The sequence below is a fragment of the Bombina bombina genome, chromosome 4 (assembly GCF_027579735.1).
Source record: "Bombina bombina isolate aBomBom1 chromosome 4, aBomBom1.pri, whole genome shotgun sequence".
In the NCBI taxonomy this organism is placed as follows: Eukaryota; Metazoa; Chordata; class Amphibia; order Anura; family Bombinatoridae; genus Bombina; species Bombina bombina.
The window spans coordinates 821,463,086-821,484,236 of NC_069502.1; the positions used below are offsets into that span (position 1 = coordinate 821,463,086).

General features: G+C 39.3%; 1 protein-coding gene across 1 annotated transcript in view; it reads left to right on the top strand.

The window, feature by feature from the left end:
• Positions 1 to 21,151, top strand: part of LOC128657114 (gastrula zinc finger protein XlCGF26.1-like) — a 110,378-nt gene that overhangs the window by 39,152 nt on the left and 50,075 nt on the right. The window contains exons 2-3 of the mRNA XM_053711363.1: positions 10,915 to 11,022; positions 11,385 to 11,486. Coding sequence (XP_053567338.1) covers positions 10,980 to 11,022; positions 11,385 to 11,486 — 145 coding nt within the window. The 5' untranslated portion in view covers positions 10,915 to 10,979. The remainder of the gene's footprint in view (positions 1 to 10,914; positions 11,023 to 11,384; positions 11,487 to 21,151) is intronic.

Genomic DNA, 21,151 nt, shown 5'->3' on the forward strand with positions numbered 1-21,151 from the left:
AATGCGATCAAATTAAAAAAAACGTAAAATTTTTCACAATTTTAGGTTTCTCACTGAAATAATTTACAAACAGCTTGTGCAATTATGGCACAAATGGTTGTAAATGCTTCTCTGGGATCCCCTTTGTTCAGAAATAGCAGACATATATGACTTTGGAGTTGCTTTTTGGTAATTAGAATGCTGCTAAATGGTGCTGCGCATCACACGTGTATTATGGCTAGCAGTGAAGGGGTTAATTAGGTAGCTTGTAGGGAGCTTGCAGGGTTAATTTTAGCTTTAGTGTAAAGATCAGCCTCCCACCTGAAACATCAGACCCCCTGATCCCTCCCAAACATCTCTCTTCCCTCCCCTACCCCACAAATGTCCCCGCCATCTTAAGTACTGGCAGAAACTCTGCCAGTACTAAAATAAAAGGTATATTTGGGCTTTTTTGTGCATTTTTGTTAGCATATTTACATATGCTTCTGTGTAGGGATCCCCCTTAGCCCCCAACCTCACTGATCCCCCACTAAACAGCTCTCTAACCCTCCCCCTCTGACTTAATGTGCGCCATCTTGGGTACTGGCAGCTGTCTGCCAGTACCCAGTTTAGTGAAAAAAAATGCTTTTTTTAAATAAAAAATGTCCCTTTTCTGTAGTGTAGCTTTCCCCCCCCCCAAGACCAACCCCCCACCCCTTCCAGATCCCTTAGATGGTTAGAAAAAAAAGTTTATTTAATTTTTTTTTTACTTTTACTTTTTTACTTTTCTGTAGTGTAGCGGTTCCCACCCGCTCCCGCCCCGTGCACGCGCCCGCCCGCCACCCCCCGTGCACGCGCGCGCGCCCGTGCGCGCCCCCGTCGGCTCCGCTTCCGATCCCGCCCCCCTCCACCTTACGCAACTCACCGATGGCCGCCCACCCGCCTCCCAAGTCGGCTCCCACCCACCAACGATACCGGCCATCGATGTCCGGTGCAGAGAGGGCCACAGAGTGGCTCTCTCTGCATCGGATGGCCAGACAGTGTTATTGCAGGATGCCTCGATATCGAGGCATCGCTGCAATAACCGGAAAGCAGCTGGAAGCGAGCAGGATCGCTTCCAGCTGCTTTCCACACCGAGGACGTGCAGGGTACGTCCTTGGTCGTTAACTGACATCCTTTAGAGGACGTACCCTGCACGTCCTCGGGCGTTAAGGGGTTAAAGAAGTTGATGCCAATAGCTATATCCACGCCACTAGTTGTCATCATAGTACATGGAAAACTAATATTCCAAAGAATCAGTTTAAAAGAATCAGAAAAAACTGTCAGGAAGAGGAAGATTTTCTTTGTCAGTCAGAGATTTTGGAAAAGAAATTTTTGGAAAGAGGCTATAGCACTAATCTTATTAACCAATCCAAAAAGGAGGCCCTAGAAACAAGTAGAGATAATTTATTGACTGTGAAACCGAAAAAGAAAGATATGGTTTTAGAAAATAAAGATGTTTGTATTCCATTTATTACCAAATACAATAGTGAAGTACGTAATATTGAGAAAATCCTATACAAACATTGGCCTATTTTATTAGAAGATGAAATTCTAGGTCCTGTTTTACCTAAAAGACCACAATTCGTATATAAAAAGAATAAGAATCTGAGGAATATTTTAGCTCCAGCAGATATGAAAAGCAAAAAAAACACTACTAATAAAATAGATTTAGACTTAAGAGGGAATAGCCTGAATGGATTTTATCCATGTCTAAAATGTAAATCTTGCCAACATGCTAATAAAAGAAAAAGTTTTATTTCTACAAAAACTAAAAAAGAATATACGATTAATGGGGTTTTTAGGTGTACAGATTCAAATATTATTTATTTAATAGAATGTTCATGTGGGGCCCAATATATTGGTGAGTCGGAAAGGACTGCGAAAGATAGAATAAGGGAACATCTAAATTCAGTAGAAAATATGAATAATATAAGGAACCAAGATTTACCAGTCCCGAAACATTTTAGGTTATGTAAAGGTGGAAATTTAAGCCACTTTAAGTATACTATCATAGATAAAGTACAGCCAAATTGGAGAGGGGGAGATGTAAGAAATGAACTTTTAAGATTGGAAGCTAAATGGATTTTTGATCTTAAGACACTACACCCAGATGGATTGAACTTAGATTTTGATCTAGGTGTTTATATGAAATAGTTAAAACTTTTTTATGAAATAGGTAAATGATTTTATAGAAATTGTATTTGTAGATTTTGGATTGGATAACCTACCTATGTGCATCTTTTTCTATGTAGAAAATTTTTTATATAAAAGTTTTGTATAGGAAATTTTTTATAAAAGTTTTTTGTAGGGTCTTTTTTATATAATTTTTTCTAGTTCTTTTTTTATATACATTTTTCTAGTTCTTTTTAGTTTTTTATAAAGAACTTTTATTAATTATGCAATATAAATTTTAAAAGGAATATTTTTTCACACTATTGGGAAGAGAGGTAATTTTTATCTCTATAATTACGAAGTTTGGTTATGAACATGAAATGAAAAGATTCCAAATGGAGGTATTACATTCTAAATTTTAAATAAATACTATCAAAAAGGTTTTTAATATATATATAAAATTGAATTCTAATTATGTGTACGTGATGTGTATTATTAGGTTAGATATTGCTGATGTCTTTTGTAATATGTCTTCTTCTGTTGTTTCATTTTGTACAATAATTTTATTGCACAATACACTACTAACTATTAACTACTAATTTTAATACTTAGTTGCATGAATTTAAGAACTGTCTAATTTCAGATTTAGGTTTCTTGTAATGTGCTCCTTTTTTAAGTTTGTACTTAAGAGGTGTTAATACATTAATATATAAGCATTAAGATTTATCATCAACATTGTTTATGGAAAAACTAAAAACTATAGACTTTGAGGACGGAATAATAAAAAGAGTGGCTATCCCTTTAAGAATTAAAAAACTGCTTCAGGGTATAAAAAGCCGGCACTATGGACTCACAAACTGAGCTTGAAAAAGAATTTGAAACGCGTTGCTCAGTTGACCTGTATTATATGCTGCTTACTGCTCACAAGTTGAATTTGTGATTCTAAGAACTGTTTTGCAGTTTATGTTCACCTCTACAGGTGTTACTTTTTTCTTGGCGCCAACTCCGGATATTTCCCTGGGTCGTTCCCTGCAGTCGGCTGATGTTTGGGCTCTAAGACAAGTCTGTGAAAGATCAAACACAAACCGGGACCCCTGCTTTTGAGAAGAGTCGGGCGCGGCACAGATCTTCCGACGCCATATACCATTCAGAACAAGCTGGGAGAATACAGAAGACCGCTATTGCATACTCCGTCTTGTGGAAAGCTTGTGAAGGACGCTTTGTCTGGATATACACCTTCATTTGGGAGCCAGCCTAAAAGTTTCCATTAGAGCCAAAAGAGCAACTTTTTAACTTTTGTATTGTTTTTTGTGATTTTATTTTATGCATTTTTAAGTAATAAGATTTATTTGTCTAGAAGGTTTATTAGTTAAGACCGGTCAATATAAGAATTATTAGATGTGCTATGAAATATCAGATGTACTATTAAAGCTTTCTGTAGATGAAGTATTTTTAAGTTTTGTTTAATAGTTTTTTTAAGGGAATCAGTTATATATTAAATATTACTCTTGTATCTCAAATCTTATAAAATAAACGAGCTCATTCTACATTTTTTTGAGCTCTAATTAAATAAATATATTTACCCCTAAGTTTGAGACAGAATTATTCCTTATAGCTAAATTATTTAAAGATGTACATGGTTATACATTCTAAATTCTAAGTATAAGACCATTAGTAGCTGAATATATTCCTCTTTTTATATCATTTACTTTAGCATTTAGTTTTGCGCACTTATAACTTTTGTAATCCTCAATAAATATTTTTAACCAGCACTGTTAGTATATATTATTAAGAATGTTTAGTGTATATATATATATATATATATATATATATTTTTTTATATAATGGTATATTAGCACCCATATATTGCCATTGTTTTTTCTGGTAGATCTTTAGCTAGGGGTCTAATAAAAAGGCGCACACATATAAGAATAATTTTCTGAGTCATATAGACAAGCTGTGTTTGCTGATACATCGTATAATTAGACAGCTGCAGTAGTACTGATACACAGGTATAATTATAGCACTACAGCTGCAGTAGTACTGGGTGTGAGTCACATAGACAAGCTGTGTGTGCTGATACACAGGTATAATTATAGCACTACAGCTGCAGTAGTACTGGATCTGTGTCACATAGACAAGCTGTGTGTGCTGATACACATTATAATTATAGCACTACAGCTGCAGTAGTACTGGGTCTGAGTCACATAGACAAGCTGTGTGTGATGATACACAGGTATAATTAAAGTACTACAGCTGCAGTAGTACTTATTCTAAGCTCACATAGACAAGACAAGCTATGTCTGCTGAAACCCCGATATAGTTATAGCACTACAGCTGCAGCATTACTGGGTCGGATATCTGTACAGATACAGGTATATAATTTTATAGTAAGTAGCTGAACAATATCTTCTGTTAAAGGGACAGTCTACTCAATTTTTTTTTTATTGTTTGAAAGGATAGATAATCCCTTCATTACCCATTCCCCAGTTTTGAAAAACCAAATCTGCTTTATTAATATACTTCTTACCTCTGTGATTACCTTGTATCTTAACCTCTTCAGACTGCACCTTATCTTAATGCTATTTACAAACATTTTAGCCAATCAGTACTACTTCCTGCATAACTCCACAGGATTGAGCACAAGTTTATCCATAGGACACACATTAACTAGCACTGTCTGGTTGTGTCGGAAATGTAGAGGTTTAAATCTTATAAAATATATTAACCCCTTAAGAACCACAGCACTTTTCCATTTTCTGACCGTTTGGGACCAGGGCTCTTTTTACATTTCTGCTGTGTTTGTGTTTAGCTGTAATTTTCCTCTAACTCATTTACTGTACCCACACATATTGTATACCGTTTTTCTCGCCATTAAATGGACTTTCTAAAAATACCAATATTTTCATCATATCATATAATTTACTATAAACATTTTTATAAAATATGATGGAAAAAAATCTGTTACACATCTACAACCACCAAAAAACAACCATACTAAATAGTTTTTAAATTTTGTCCTGGGATTAGAAATACCCAATGTTTACATGTTATTTGCTTTTTTTGCAAGTTATAGGGCAATAAATTTATGTTTACACCTAACACCCTAACATGAACCCTGAGTCTAAACACCCCTAATCTTACACTTATTAACCCCTAATCTGCCGCCCCGACATCGCTGATACCTACATTATACTTATTAACCCCTAATCTGCTGCCCCAACATTGTTGACACCTACATTATTTTTATTAACCCCTAATCTCCCTCCCCCAATGTCGCCGCAACCTACCTACGTTTATTAACCCCTAATCTGCCGCCCCCAACGTCGCCCGCCACTATTCTAAATTTATTAGCCCCTGAACCTAAGTCTAACCCTAACGCCCCCTAACTTAAATATAATTAAAATAAATCTAAATAAAATTACTATCATTACCTAAATAATTCCTATTTAAAACTAAATGCTTACCTATACAATAAACCCTAAGCTAGCTACAATATAACTAATAGTTACATTGTAGATAGCTTAGGGTTTATTTTTATTTTAACTAGGTAGAATAGTTACTAAATAGTTATTAACTATTTACTAACTACTTAGCTAAAATAAATACAAATTTACCTGTAAAATAAGACCTAACCTAAGTTACACTAACACCTAACCTTACACTACAATTAAATAAATTACCTAAATTAAATACAATTAAATAAATTAAATATAAATACCTAAATTACAAAAAAACAAAACAAAATTACACAAAATACAAGATATTTAAACTAATTACACCTAATCTAATGGCCCTATCAAAATAAAAAAAAGCCCCCCCCAAACAAAAAAAACCCTAGCCTAAACTACCAATAGCCCCTAAAAGGACCTTTTGCGGGGCATTGCCCAAATAAATCATCTCTTTTACCTGAAAAAAATACAAACAACCCCCCAACCGTAAAACCCACCACCCACACAACCAACCCCCCATATAAAACCCTAACTAAAAAAAAAACTAAGCTCCCCATTTCCCTGAAAAGGGCATTTGGATGGGCATTGCCCTTAAACGGGCATTTAGCTCTATTGCAGCCCAAAGCCCAACCTAAAAATAAAACCCACCCAATAAACCCTTAAAAAAAACTGACAATAACCCCCGGAAGATCCACTTACAGTTTTGAAGATCCGACATCCATCCTCAGCGAAACTGGGAGATGTCCTCAACGAAGCCGGGAGAAGTCTTCATCCAAGCCGGGAGGAGTCTTCATCCAAGCTGAGAGAAGTGGTCCTCCAGACGGGCAGAAGTCTTCATCCAGACGGCATCTTCATCCATCCTGCGGGCGGAGCGGGTCCATCTTCAAGACATCCGACACGGAGCATCCTCTTCTTTCCAACGACTAACTACGAATGAAGGTTCCTTTAAATGACGTCATCCAAGATTGCATCCCTTAGATTCCGATTGGCTGATAGAATTCTATCAGCCAATCGGAATTAAAGTTGAAAAAATCCTATAGGCTGATGCAATCAGCCAATAGGATTGAACTTCAATCCTATTGGCTGATCCAATCAGCCAATAGGATTGAGCTTGCATTCTATTGGCTGTTCCAATCAGCCAATGGAATGCGAGCTCAATCCTATTGGCTGATTGGATCAGCCAGTAGGATTGAAGTTCAATCCTATTGGCTGATTGCATCAGCCAATAGGTTCTTTTCAACCTTAATTCCGATTGGCTGATAGAATTCTATCAGCCAATCGGAATCTAAGGGACGCCATCTTGGATGACGTCATTTAAAGGAACCTTCATTCATCGTTAGTCGTTGGAAAGAAGAGGATGCTCCGCGTCGGATGTCTTGAAGATGGACCCGCTCCGCGCCGGATGGATGAAGATAGAAGATGCCGTCTGGATGAAGACTTCTGCCCGTCTGGAGGACCACTTCTCCCGGCTTGTATGAAGACTTCTCTCGGCTTCGTTGAGGACTTCTTGCTGCTTCGATGAGGACTTCTTCCGGCTTCGTTGAGGATGGATGTCGGATCTTCAAAACTGTAAGTGGATCTTAAGAGGGTTAGTGTTAGGTTTTTTTAAGGGTTTATTGGGTGGGTTTTATTTTTAGGTTAGGGCTTTGGGCTGCAGTAGAGCTAAATGCCCTTTTAAGGGCAATGCCCATACAAATGCCCTTTTCAGGGCAATGGGGAGCTTAGGTTTTTTAGTTGGGGCTTTATTTGGTAGAAAAACTTTCCAAAGCGCCACCATAAAAGAATCAACAGATCAAATTAGTATAATAAATCTAGCTAAAAATGTGTATATTAGTGTACCTACACACTGATATTAGTTACTAAAATGCAACATACACGTCTTAGCACCAAACATGTATAAAAGCAGTATAAAATAAAATAAATGTATATGCTCTTATCACCAATTATTCTCATAAGCAGATGGAAAATATTATATAGTCCATATGTGAACAGTCTCTCCACAGTCTTTCTCCACACAGTCCTGCTGCTCCTTTAACCCACTGGTGTATGCAGAATATGTAGAAATATGTAGAAACTCCCTGAAGAAAGAGAAGAAAACAGGAGCGCAACTCCGTGCACCAAACAGTACACGGACGATCTAAGTGTAGAATTAAAGCTTTAATGTTTAAAGATACATATAAAACACAAATTACAAATATCCACTCACATAGAAACCCTCAAACATATGAGGTATGTGCTCGCATCTATGTAAGTGTAATGGGAAAACGTCCCTCTGCCAGCTCCTTTCTCTCACCCTCCTGTGAGTATTTGTATCCAGCGGATAGATTCCCTCAAAGTTTCAGGACCCTCTCTGTATCGATCAGGAAAGTGGTGCACTGGGAATAGCCGGCTCCAGTATGACCCTATTCCTGTCGTCAGCGTGCGGTCAATGGGTGTGGCCTAACGCATTTCGCGAGGCTCCTCCTCGCTTCGTCAGAGGCAATGCCCATCTTGCTCATCTGCACCTTTTTATGTCCGTTCCATCTACCACACCTCTACACATCTCTCCTTATTGCTGAAGTGTATGGAACTTTGTTCTTTAATCAGCTTATTATACAGCATTGTTTTTCTTTAAGCAGCTTATTATACAGCATTGTTTGTTATATATGATATCATTTTAAGTATATTATTTATTTATTTTTTGATTAGGATCAATTTTGTGAAGGGTTAATAAATTTGCTAATAGGTTAGACTTATGCTGTATGTATATATATTTATCTATTAATTTATGAATTTTTACAGCTTTTATAACAATTTTTTATTATGGTGTATGAAGTATGGTTTTAACATTGATAGCATATATATGTATTTTTTAGTATTAGGATATTTTTATCTATATGTGAAATGAATTATTATGTGGATTTCCTTTATGTTTGTATATTCCTCTTAAGCTAACGAATATGTGCTTTTACATATCTAAATGAAATAACACAGACTCTTTTTTGAGTAACGGAGACAGCTAGAAACAATGCTGTATAATAAGCTGCTTAAAGAACAAAGTTCCATACACTTCAGCAATAAGGAGCCTCGCGAAACGCGTTAGGCCATGCCCATTGACCGCACGCTGACGACAGGAATAGGGTCATACTGGAGCCGGCTATTCACAGTGCACCGCTTTCCTGATCGATACAGAGAGGGTCCTGAAACTTTGAGGGAATCTATCCGCTGGATACAAATACTCACAGGAGGGTGAGAGAAAGGAGCTGGCGGAGGGACGTTTTCCCATTACACTTACATAGTTGCGAGCACATACCTCATATGTTTGAGGGTTTCTATGTGAGTGGATATTTGTAATTTGTGTTTTATATGTATCTTTAAACATTAAAGCTTTAATTCTACACTTAGATCGTCCGTGACCGTGTACTGCTTGGTGCACGGAGTTGCGCTCCTGTTTTCTTCTGTTTCTTCAGGGAGTTTCTACAGGGTTTTATTTGGGGAGTTGGTTGTGTGGGTGGTGGGTTTTATTTTTAGGGGGTTTGTTTGTATTTTTTTTTCAGGTAAAAGAGCTGATTTCTTTGGGGCAATGCCCCGCAAAAGGCCCTTTTCAGGGCTATTGGTAGTTTAGTTTAGGCTAGGGTTTTTTTATTTTGGGGGGGCTTTTTGATTTTGATAGGGCTATTAGATTAGGTGTAATTAGTTTAACCCCTTAACGATGCATGTCGTACAGAGTACGTCTTACACAAGCTGGTCTTTAAAGACCAGCCATGTACCCTGTACGTCGTTAAGGGCTGGTATATTTCATGCCACCATTTCACCGCCAAATGCAATCAAATAAAAAAAATCGTTCACTTTTTCACAAACTTTTTCACAAATATTAGGTTTTTCACTGAAATTAATTACAAACAACGTGTGCAATTATGGCGCAAATGGTTGTAAATGCTTCTCTGGGATCCCCTTTGTTCATAAATAGCAGACTTATATGGCTTTGGCGTTGCTTTTTGGTAATTAGAAGGCCGCTAAATGCCGCTCCACACCACACATGTATTATGCCCAGCAGTGAAGGGGTTAATTAGGGAGCTTGTAGAGTTGATTTTAGCTTTAGTGTAGTGTAGTAGACAACCCAAAGTATTGATCTAGGCCAATTTTAGTATATTTAATGTCACCATTTCACCGCCAAATGCGATCAAATAAAAAAAAGTTAAATTTTTTTCTTTCGTGATTCAGATGGAGCATGACATTTTAAGTAACTTTCTAATTTACTCCTATTATGAAATGTTCTTCATTCTCTTGGTATCTTTATTTTAAATGCAAGAATGTAAGTTTAGATGCCGGCTCATTTTTGGTCAACAACCTGGGTTGTCCTTGCTGATTGGTGGATAAATTCATCCACCAATAAAAAAGTGCTGTCCAGAGGGCTGAACCAAAAAAAGCTTAGCTGCCTTCTTTTTCAAATAAAGAGACCAAGAGAATGAAGAAAAAAATGATAATAGGAGTAAATTAGAAAGTTGCTTAAAATTGCATGCTCTACCTGAATCACAAAAGAAAAAAATTGGGTTCAGTGTCCCTTTAAGCAGGAGATACTTCAGGCATTTTTTTTATTATTTTGAAAGCACCAAAGGCACCTTCCATTGCCCTTGAAGTACATGTTTGTATTATTCCAGTGTCCCCTAAACTCATAATACGGTAATTAAAGGAACAGTCAACACCAAATGTAGTATGCTTTTACTACCCATTCCCCAGCTTTGCACAACAAACATAGTTATATAAATATACTTTATAACATTTAAACCTCTAAATTCCTGCCTGTCTCTTATCACAGGTTTTTTTATTAGCTTTTCACAACAGGAGACTGCTAGTTTATGTGGGCCATATATATAACATTGTGCTCAATGTGTAGTGCACAACACAGCACTAATTGGCTAAAATTCAAGTCAATAGATAATAAATAAAAAGTCATGTGATCAGGGAGCTATCAGAAGAGGCTTAGATACAAGTTAAATACAGAGGTAAAAAGTATATTAATATAACAGTGTTGGTTATGCAAAACTGGGGAATGGGTAATAAAGAGATTATCTATCTTTTTAAACAATAAAAAAAATTGGAGTAGACTGTCCCTTTAAAGGTAATTTACATGTAATTGCTGAACACTTAATTGTTTCATATTTATTTATCAACTACCTTAATATAATTAAAACAGATTTTTTTTTTTTTTGTAGTTGTTAAAAGAAAAGGTTTCTCATCAGAACAATTTTATACAGTGCATTTTTTTATAGAAGCTAAACCAATAATATATAATTCAGAAACAAAATGTGTTAAAGTGTCTAAATAATACATCTGTATACAACAAAGTAACTTCCTGCTGTAATTACAGGGCGTCTAGAGGAAAACCCGGGCACTGGGCTATTAAATGTGAAGGAAGAGGATGAGACAGATGACATGAATAGTCATCAGACTGAAATACATTGCTCCCTCCCTGCCGGTGAGTAGTAATACGTGAGAGTCTGCCGAGGCTGTGCACACAGTTACTTACTCCTCTCCCTCCCTGCCGGTGAGTAGTAATACGTGAGAGTCTGCCGGGGCTGTGCACACAGTTACTTACTGCTCTCCCTTGTACTTTACTGTCTGCTTTATAAGCACAGATAACACAATGATTTAACCCTTGTTTAGTTCATGTTGTATTTTGTATACTGGTATATAGAGGATCACTATAAAAAAGAAAAGGAGGAGAATGTGTGAATTTGGTGCTATTGTCTGTGTGGGAAGTAAACAAAGTATTTTATAGTAAAGTTTAAAAAAACTAGATCATGTGATATAAAAACTGAATCTGCTTTATTTGTACAGATGAAGATAACGCTGATATAGTGAAAGTTGAGATAACAGAAGATCTGTGTGTGACGCCTCAGCTGGGAGCCCCGGATAAATCCAGTAATAGTATTAGCCCAGGTAAGTGTGTTATGTGTGAGGGAGACGAGTTACAAGTAAGTGTGCACACGTGTTTAAAGGGACATAAAACCCAAACTTTCTCTTTCATGATTCATATAAATCATACATTTTTAAACAACTTTCCAATTTACTCTTATTCTCAATTTTGCTTCATTCTTTCAATGTTGTTTATTAAAGGAGCAGTAATACATTACTGGGAAATAGGTGAACACATTGATAAGTCATTGACACAAGGTATATTTGTGCAGTCATCAATAAGCATCTAATTCCCAGCTTCTTAGCCTACCTAGGTATGTTTTTCAACAAAGAATACCAAGAGAAATAAGCCAATTATATAATAGAAGTAAATTGGAAAGGTTTTTTTAAATTGTATGCTCTGTCTGAATACTGAAATAAACATTTTGGGTTTCATGTACTTTATTACGAAATACAGGTTACAGGTGAGTGTGTTGTGTCTGAGAAACGCAGGTTACAGGTGAGTGTGCACACATATTGTGTCTGAGGGGCACAGGTTACAGGTGAGTGTGCACACATATTGTGTCTGAGGGGCACAGGTTACAGGTGAGTGTGCACACATGTTGTGTCTGAGGGGCACAGGTTACAGGTGAGTGTGCACACATGTTGTGTCTGAGGGGCACAGGTTACAGGTGAGTGTGCAGGCATGTTGTGTCTGAGGGGCACAGGTTACATGTGAGTGTGCATACATGTTGTGTCTGAGGGGCACAGGTTACAGGTGAGTATGCACACATATTGTGTCTGAGGGGCACAGGTTACAGGTGAGTGTGCACATATGTTGTGTCTGAGGGGCACAGGTTACAGGTGAGTGTGCAGGCATGTTGTGTCTGAGGGGCACAGGTTACATGTGAGTGTGCATACATGTTGTGTCTGAGGGGCACAGGTTACAGGTGAGTGTGCACACATATTGTGTCTGAGGGGCACAGGTTACAGGTGAGTGTGCACACATGTTGTGTCTGAGGGGCACAGGTTACAGGTGAGTGTGCAAGCATGTTGTGTCTGAGGGGCACAGGTTACATGTGAGTGTGCATACATGTTGTGTCTGAGGGGCACAGGTTACAGGTGAGTATGCACACATATTGTGTCTGAGGGGCACAGGTTACAGGTGAGTGTGCACACATGTTGTGTCTGAGGGGCACAGGTTACAGGTGAGTGTGCAGGCATGTTGTGTCTGAGGGGCACAGGTTACAGGTGAGTGTGCATACATGTTGTGTCTGAGGGGCACAGGTTACAGGTGAGTATGCACACATATTGTGTCTGAGGGGCACAGGTTACAGGTGAGTGTGCACATATGTTGTGTCTGAGGGGCACAGGTTACAGGTGAGTGTGCAGGCATGTTGTGTCTGAGGGGCACAGGTTACAGGTGAGTGTGCACACATATTGTGTCTGAGAGGCACAGGTTACAGGTAAGTGTGCACACATATTTTGTCTGAGGGGCACAGGTTACAGGTGAGTGTGCACACATATTGTGTCTGAGGGGCACAGGTTACAGGTGAGTGTGCACACATGTTGTGTCTGAGGGGCACAGGTTACATGTGAGTGTGCAGGCATGTTGTGTCTGAGCGGCACAGGTTACAGGTGAGTGTGCACATATGTTGTGTCTGAGGGATACAGGTTACAGGTGAGTGTGCAGGCATGTTGTGTCTGAGGGGCACAGGTTACAGGTGAGTGTGCACACATATTGTGTCTGAGAGGCACAGGTTACAGGTAAGTGTGCACACATATTGTGTCTGAGGGGCACAGGTTACAGGTGAGTGTGCACACATATTGTGTCTGAGGGGCACAGGTTACAGGTGAGTGTGCACACATGTTGAGTCTGAGAAACGCAGGTTACAGGTGAGTGTGCATGCATATTGTGTCTGAGAAACGCAGGTTACAGGTGAGTGTGCAAACATATTGTAAGCAAGCTGGGCTGCTGCAATTGCTCAGTGCGTGCCTGATAGCACTGTATGAGTGCTCTGGATAAATGTGAGTACCCTGGTGTGATTTCTTCCACTATCTTCGATCTCTTTACTGGTACACACATGCGCCTCTTTTTTGTCTTCCCATGTTATTTCCAGATGCACACATATTGTGTCTGAGAGGCACAGGTTACAGGAATTAAGGTAGGAAAAATCTGATTGGCTGATGGAATCAGCCAATCAGATTCAAGTTCAATCCGATTGGCTGATCCAATCAGCCAATCAGATTGAGCTCGCATTCTATTGGCTGATCGGAACAACCAATAGGATACAAGCTCAATCTGATTGGCTGATTCAATCAGCCAATTAGATTTTCCCTACCTTAATTCCGATTGGCTGATAGAATCCTATCAGCCAATCGGAATTCGAGGGACGCCATCTTGGATGACGTCATTTAAAGGAACCTTGATTCGGACTTAGGACGTCGCAAGAAGAGGATGGATCCGCGCCGGAGGTCTTCAACATGGAGCCGCTTGTCACCGCTTTGAAGAAGATGGTTGCCGGTCCGGATCTACTCTTCTGCCCGGATAGGAGGAAGACTTTGGAGCCTCTTCTGGACCTCTTCAGCCGTCGCTTGATAGAAGACTTCAGCCGGATGATGGATCTCCAGCCCCCGCTTGGGCTTGGATGAAGATTTCGGATCCTGGAGCGATCAGTGATACCTGGCATGGTGAAGACAAGGTAGGAAGATCTTCAGGTGCTTAGTGTTAGGTTTATTTAAGGGGGGTTTGGGTTAGATTAGGGGTATGTGGGTGGTGGGTTGTAATGTTGGGGGGGGTATTGTATTTTTTTTTTTACAGGCAAAAGAGCTGAATTCTTTGGGGCATGCCCCGCAAAGGGCCCTTTTAAGGGCTGGTAAAGTAAAAGAGCTTTTCTATTTTAATTTTAGAATAGGGTAGGGCATTTTTTTATTTTGGGGGGCTTTGTTATTTTATTAGGGGGCTTAGAGTAGGTGTAATTAGTTTAACATTTTTGTAATTTTTTTTCTAATGTTTGTAAATATTTTTTTATTTTTTGTAACTTAGTTCTTTTTTATTTTTTGTACTTTAGTTAGTTTATTTAATTGTATTTATTTGTAGGTATTGTATTTAATTAATTTATTGATAGTGTAGTGTTAGGTTTAATTGTAGGTAATTTATTTAATTAATTTATTGATAGTGTAGTGTTAGGTTTAATTGTAACTTAGGTTAGGATTTATTTTACAGGTAATTTTGTAATTATTTTAACTAGGTAGCTATTAAATAGTTATTAACTATTTAATAGCTATTGTACCTGGTTAAAATAAATACAAAGTTGCCTGTAAAATAAATATTAATCCTAAAATAGCTACAATATAATTATAATTTATATTATAGCTATATTAGGGTTTATTTTACAGGTAAGTATTTAGCTTTAAATAGGAATAATTTATTTAATAAGAGTTAATTTATTTCATTTAAATTATATTTAACTTAGGGGGGTGTTAGTGTTAGGGTTAGACTTAGCTTTAGGGGTTAATACATTTATTAGAGTAGCGGTGAGGTACGGTCGGCAGATTAGGGGTTAATGCTTGAAGTTAGGTGGCGGCAATGTTAGGGAGGGCAGATTAGTGGTTAATACTATTTATTATAGGGTTATTGAGGCGGGAGTGAGGCGGATTAGGGGTTAATACATTTATTATAGTAGCGGTGAGGTCTGTTCGGCAGATTAGGGGTTAATAAGTGTAGTTAGGTGGAGGCGACGTTGGGGGCGGCAGATTAGGGGTTAATAAATATTATGTAGGTGTCGGCGGTATTAGGGGCAGCAGATTAGGGGTACATAGGGATAACGTAGGTGGCGGCGGTGTGCGGTCGGCAGATTAGGGGTTAAAAATTTTTAATAGAGTGGCGGCGATGTGGGGGGGCCTCGGTTTAGGGGTACATAGGTAGTTTATGGGTGTTAGTGTACTTTAGAGCACAGTAGTTAAAAGCTTTATAAACTGGCGTTAGCCCAAAAAGCTCTTAACTACTGACTTTTTTTCTGCGGCTGGAGTTTTGTCGTTAGATTTCTAACGCTCACTTCATCCACGACTCTAAATACCGGCGTTAGAAAGATCCCATTGAAAAGATAGGATACGCAAATGACGTAAGGGGATCTGCGGTATGGAAAAGTCGCGGCTGCAAAGTGAGCGTTAGACCCTTTCCTGACTGACTCTAAATACCAGCGGTAGCCCAAAACCAGCGTTAGGAGCCTCTAACGCTGGTTTTGACGGCTAAAGCCAAACTCTAAATCTAGCCGATTGTGTCTGAGAAACGCAGGTTAAAGGTGAGTCTGCAAACATATTGTGTCTGAGGGGCACAGGTTACAGGTGAGTGTGCACATATGTTGTGTCTGAGAAACGCAGGTTACAGGTAAGTGTGCACACATATTGTGTCTGAGAAACGCAGGTTAAAGGTGAGTGTGCACACATATTGTGTCTGAGAAACGCAGGTTAAAGGTGAGTGTGCACACATATTGTGTCTGAGGGGCACAGGTTACAGGTGAGTGTGCACATATGTTGTGTCTGAGAAACGCAGGTTACAGGTGAGTGTGCACACATATTGTGTCTGAGGGGCACAGGTTAAAGGTGAGTGTGCAGGCATGTTGTGTCTGAGGGGCACAGGTTACAGGTGAGAGTGCAGGCATGTTGTGTCTGAGCACTTATTTTGTGTCTGAGGGAAGTAGATTACAGGTCAGTGTGCATGTATATTGTGTCTGAGGGACACAGGGTTACAGGTGAGTATACACGTATATTGTGTATTAGAAATGTAGGTTACATGTAAATGTGCATGTATGTTGTGTTTGAGAGACATAGTGGGTTACAGGTGAGTGTGCAATGCAGTTACAGTTGAGTGTGCAGGCATCTATCAGTCTCAAAATTGCCTGTTTAAACTACAAGGTGGATTGAGGAAAATTGAATCAGCCGCCATAGAGGAATATGTAGCCTGTAAGCCTGAAGACGGTGACACACTTACCCAATAGTAGACAACCTTGTGATCACGTGACTTTGGAGCCAGACACCGCGCACAGACGAAGTGCAAGCTGATAAACCCAGCAGCACACAGGAGGATTGTATTGAGTAAGAGTGTGACCTGAAACAACACGGAACGCCAGAAAGGTGCGGCTGGTACACCGAAAGGGTAAGATACATGCCGGAATACCGGGCGCCGTGCAAGGTAAGCACAGAGTGTAAGCTGCAGAATTTGGGACTCTATGGGAGTAAGCAGCATGATTTCATGTGTAGTTGTGTGTGTACCATAGTAAGTGGCATTTGAGGGCTGAATTAAAATATCTTAGAGCTTTGCACTTATACTATTAAGTCTTATTCAGGGCTTTTTTCCCGGATTCTGTTTTATGAACTCACAGACTCAGGATATTCTGTTATAAAGCGGAACTTCTGATTGGACTTTTATATTGAACTTTTTATCTCTCATTTTTACTACACCACAGGGGGTTTTTCATATTGATTGTGAATAAATTGGAGCTATTGTTTATACGTACACCTGTTCTCTGATTTTGTAAGATTTTATTAGGCTGTTTTGTGAAACTCTTAAATTTGTCATTATTTACTTTTATAGGGGATATTGTGTAAAGGGTTTATCCTCTTAAGAGAGTAAGAGGGAAGTGATTAACCATTAGTCATACCAGAGGATTGGAGTGGAAGAGAGTTTTCTCCCCATATCCAATAACAGTTATTGGATATGGGGAAAAAAACTCTCTTCCACTCCAATAACTTCTGGTATTTCTTTTGCTAAAGTATTTTATGATAAAGTTATAAAAACTAGATCATGTGATATAAAAACTGAATCTGCTTTATTTGTACAGATAAAGATAACACTGATATAGTGAAAGCTGAGATAAAAAAAGATCTGTGTGATCAGGTGAAGACTGAGGAGGATGAACTTCCTATAAATACGGCTACAGGTGATTAGCGCATATTAAGTAAAGGGGAGATTCTTTGATGGTGACAATTTGTCTCAGATAGTTGCACGGCAGAAACATCAGTGTGCAATTCAGGTTTTATGATTCTACCATTTAGGCATCATGATGAAGCTCATAGACAGAATAAAGTGATTATTTTGACAAATTCAGCAGTAATATACAGTTTATATTTGTATAATGTTTATAAGGCAGCAACGTATTCATGTTTTGTGCTGTTGTAAGCGCCTCCCCCCCACACACACACACTACTAATACACACTGTGTGCCACTGCTTATATACACTGTGTCACTACTAATACACACTGTGTGCCACTGCTTATATACACTGTGTCTGCTGATACACACTGTGTGCCACTGCTTATATACACTGTGTCTGCTGATACACACTGTGTGCCACTGCTTATATACACTGTGTCTGCTGATAAACACTGTGTGCCACTGCTTATATACACTGTGTCTGCTGATACACACTGTGTGCCACTGCTTATATACAATGTCTGCTGATACACACTGTGTGCCACTGCTTATATACACTGTGTCTGCTGATACACACTGTGTGCCACTGCTTATATACACTGTGTCTGCTGATACACACTGTGTGCCACTGCTTATATACACTGTGTCTGCTGATACACACTGTGTGACACTGCTTATATACACTGTGTCTGCTGATACACACTGTGTGCCACTGCTTATATACACTGTGTCTGCTGATACACACTGTGTGCCACTGCTTATATACACTGTGTCACTACTAATACACACTGTGTGACACTGCTTATATACACTGTGTCACTACTAATACACACTGTGTGCCACTGCTTATATACACTGTGTCACTACTAATACACACTGTGTGCCACTGCTTATATACACTGTGTCACTAAGAAAATACACACTGTGTGCCACTGCTTATATACACTGTGTCTGCTGATACACACTGTGTGCCACTGCTTATATACAATGTCTGCTGATACACACTGTGTGCCACTGCTTATATACACTGTGTCTGCTGATACACACTGTGTGCCACTGCTTATATACACTGTGTCTGCTGATAAACACTGTGTGCCACTGCTTATATACACTGTGTCACTGCTAATACACACTGTGTGTCACTGCTTATATACACTGTGTCTGCTGATACACACTGTGTGCCACTGCTTATATACACTGTGTCTGCTGATACACACTGTGTGCCACTGCTTATATACACTGTGTCACTGCTAATACACACTGTGTGTCACTGCTTATATACACTGTGTCTGCTGATACACACTGTGTGCCACTGCTTATATACACTGTGTCACTACTAATACACACTGTGTGACACTGCTTATATACACTGTGTCACTACTAATACACACTGTGTGCCACTGCTTATATACACTGTGTCACTACTAATACACACTGTGTGCCACTGCTTATATACACTGTGTCACTACTAATACACACTGTGTGCCACTGCTTATATACACTGTGTCTGCTGATACACACTGTGTGCCACTGCTTATATACAATGTCTGCTGATACACACTGTGTGCCACTGCTTATATACACTGTGTCTGCTGATACACACTGTGTGCCACTGCTTATATACACTGTGTCACTACTAATACACACTGTGTGACACTGCTTATATACACTGTGTCACTACTAATACACACTGTGTGCCACTGCTTATATACACTGTGTCTGCTGATACACACTGTGTGCCACTGCTTATATACACTGTGTCTGCTGATACACACTGTGTGACACTGCTTATATACACTGTGTCTGCTGATACACACTGTGTGCCACTGCTTATATACACTGTGTCTGCTGATACACACTGTGTGCCACTGCTTATATACACTGTGTCACTACTAATACACACTGTGTGACACTGCTTATATACACTGTGTCACTACTAATACACACTGTGTGCCACTGCTTATATACACTGTGTCACTACTAATACACACTGTGTGCCACTGCTTATATACACTGTGTCACTAAGAAAATACACACTGTGTGCCACTGCTTATATACACTGTGTCTGCTGATACACACTGTGTGCCACTGCTTATATACAATGTCTGCTGATACACACTGTGTGACACTGCTTATATACACTGTGTCTGCTGATACACACTGTGTGCCACTGCTTATATACACTGTGTCTGCTGATAAACACTGTGTGCCACTGCTTATATACACTGTGTCACTGCTAATACACACTGTGTGTCACTGCTTATATACACTGTGTCTGCTGATACACACTGTGTGCCACTGCTTATATACACTGTGTCTGCTGATACACACTGTGTGCCACTGCTTATATACACTGTGTCACTGCTAATACACACTGTGTGTCACTGCTTATATACACTGTGTCTGCTGATACACACTGTGTGCCACTGCTTATATACACTGTGTCACTACTAATACACACTGTGTGACACTGCTTATATACACTGTGTCACTACTAATACACACTGTGTGCCACTGCTTATATACACTGTGTCACTACTAATACACACTGTGTGCCACTGCTTATATACACTGTGTCACTACTAATACACACTGTGTGCCACTGCTTATATACACTGTGTCTGCTGATACACACTGTGTGCCACTGCTTATATACAATGTCTGCTGATACACACTGTGTGCCACTGCTTATATACACTGTGTCTGCTGATACACACTGTGTGCCACTGCTTATATACACTGTGTCACTACTAATACACACTGTGTGACACTGCTTATATACACTGTGTCACTACTAATACACACTGTGTGCCACTGCTTATATACACTGTGTCACTACTAATACACACTGTGTGCCACTGTTTATATACACTGTGTCACTACTAATACACACTGTGTGCCACTGCTTATATACACTGTGTCTGCTGATACACACTGTGTGCCACTGCTTATATACAATGTCTGCTGATACACACTGTGTGCCACTGCTTATATACACTGTGTCTGCTGATACACACTGTGTGCCACTGCTTATATACACTGTGTCACTGCTAATGCACACTGTGTGCCACTGCTTATATACACTGTGTCTGCTGATACACACTGTGTGCCACTGCTTATATACACTGTGTCACTACTAATACACACTGTGTGACACTGCTTATACACACTGTGTGCCACTGCTTATATACACTGTGTCACTACTAATACACACTGTGTGCCACTGCTTATATACACTGTGTCACTACTAATACACAATGTGTGCCACTGCTTATATACACTGTGTCTGCTGATACACACTGTGTGCCACTGCTTATATACACTGTGTCACTGCTAATACACACTGTGTGTCACTGCTTATATACACTGTGTCTGCTGATACACACTGTGTGCCACTGCTTATATACACTGTGTCTGCTGATACACACTGTGTGCCACTGCTTATATACACTGTGTCACTGCTAATACACACTGTGTGTCACTGCTTATATACACTGTGTCTGCTGATACACACTGTGTGCCACTGCTTATATACACTGTGTCACACTGTGTGACACTGCTTATATACACTGTGTCACTACTAATACACACTGTGTGCCACTGCTTATATACACTGTGTCACTACTAATACACACTGTGTGCCACTGCTTATATACACTGTGTCACTACTAATACACACTGTGTGCCACTGCTTATATACACTGTGTCTGCTGATACACACTGTGTGCCACTGCTTATATACAATGTCTGCTGATACACACTGTGTGCCACTGC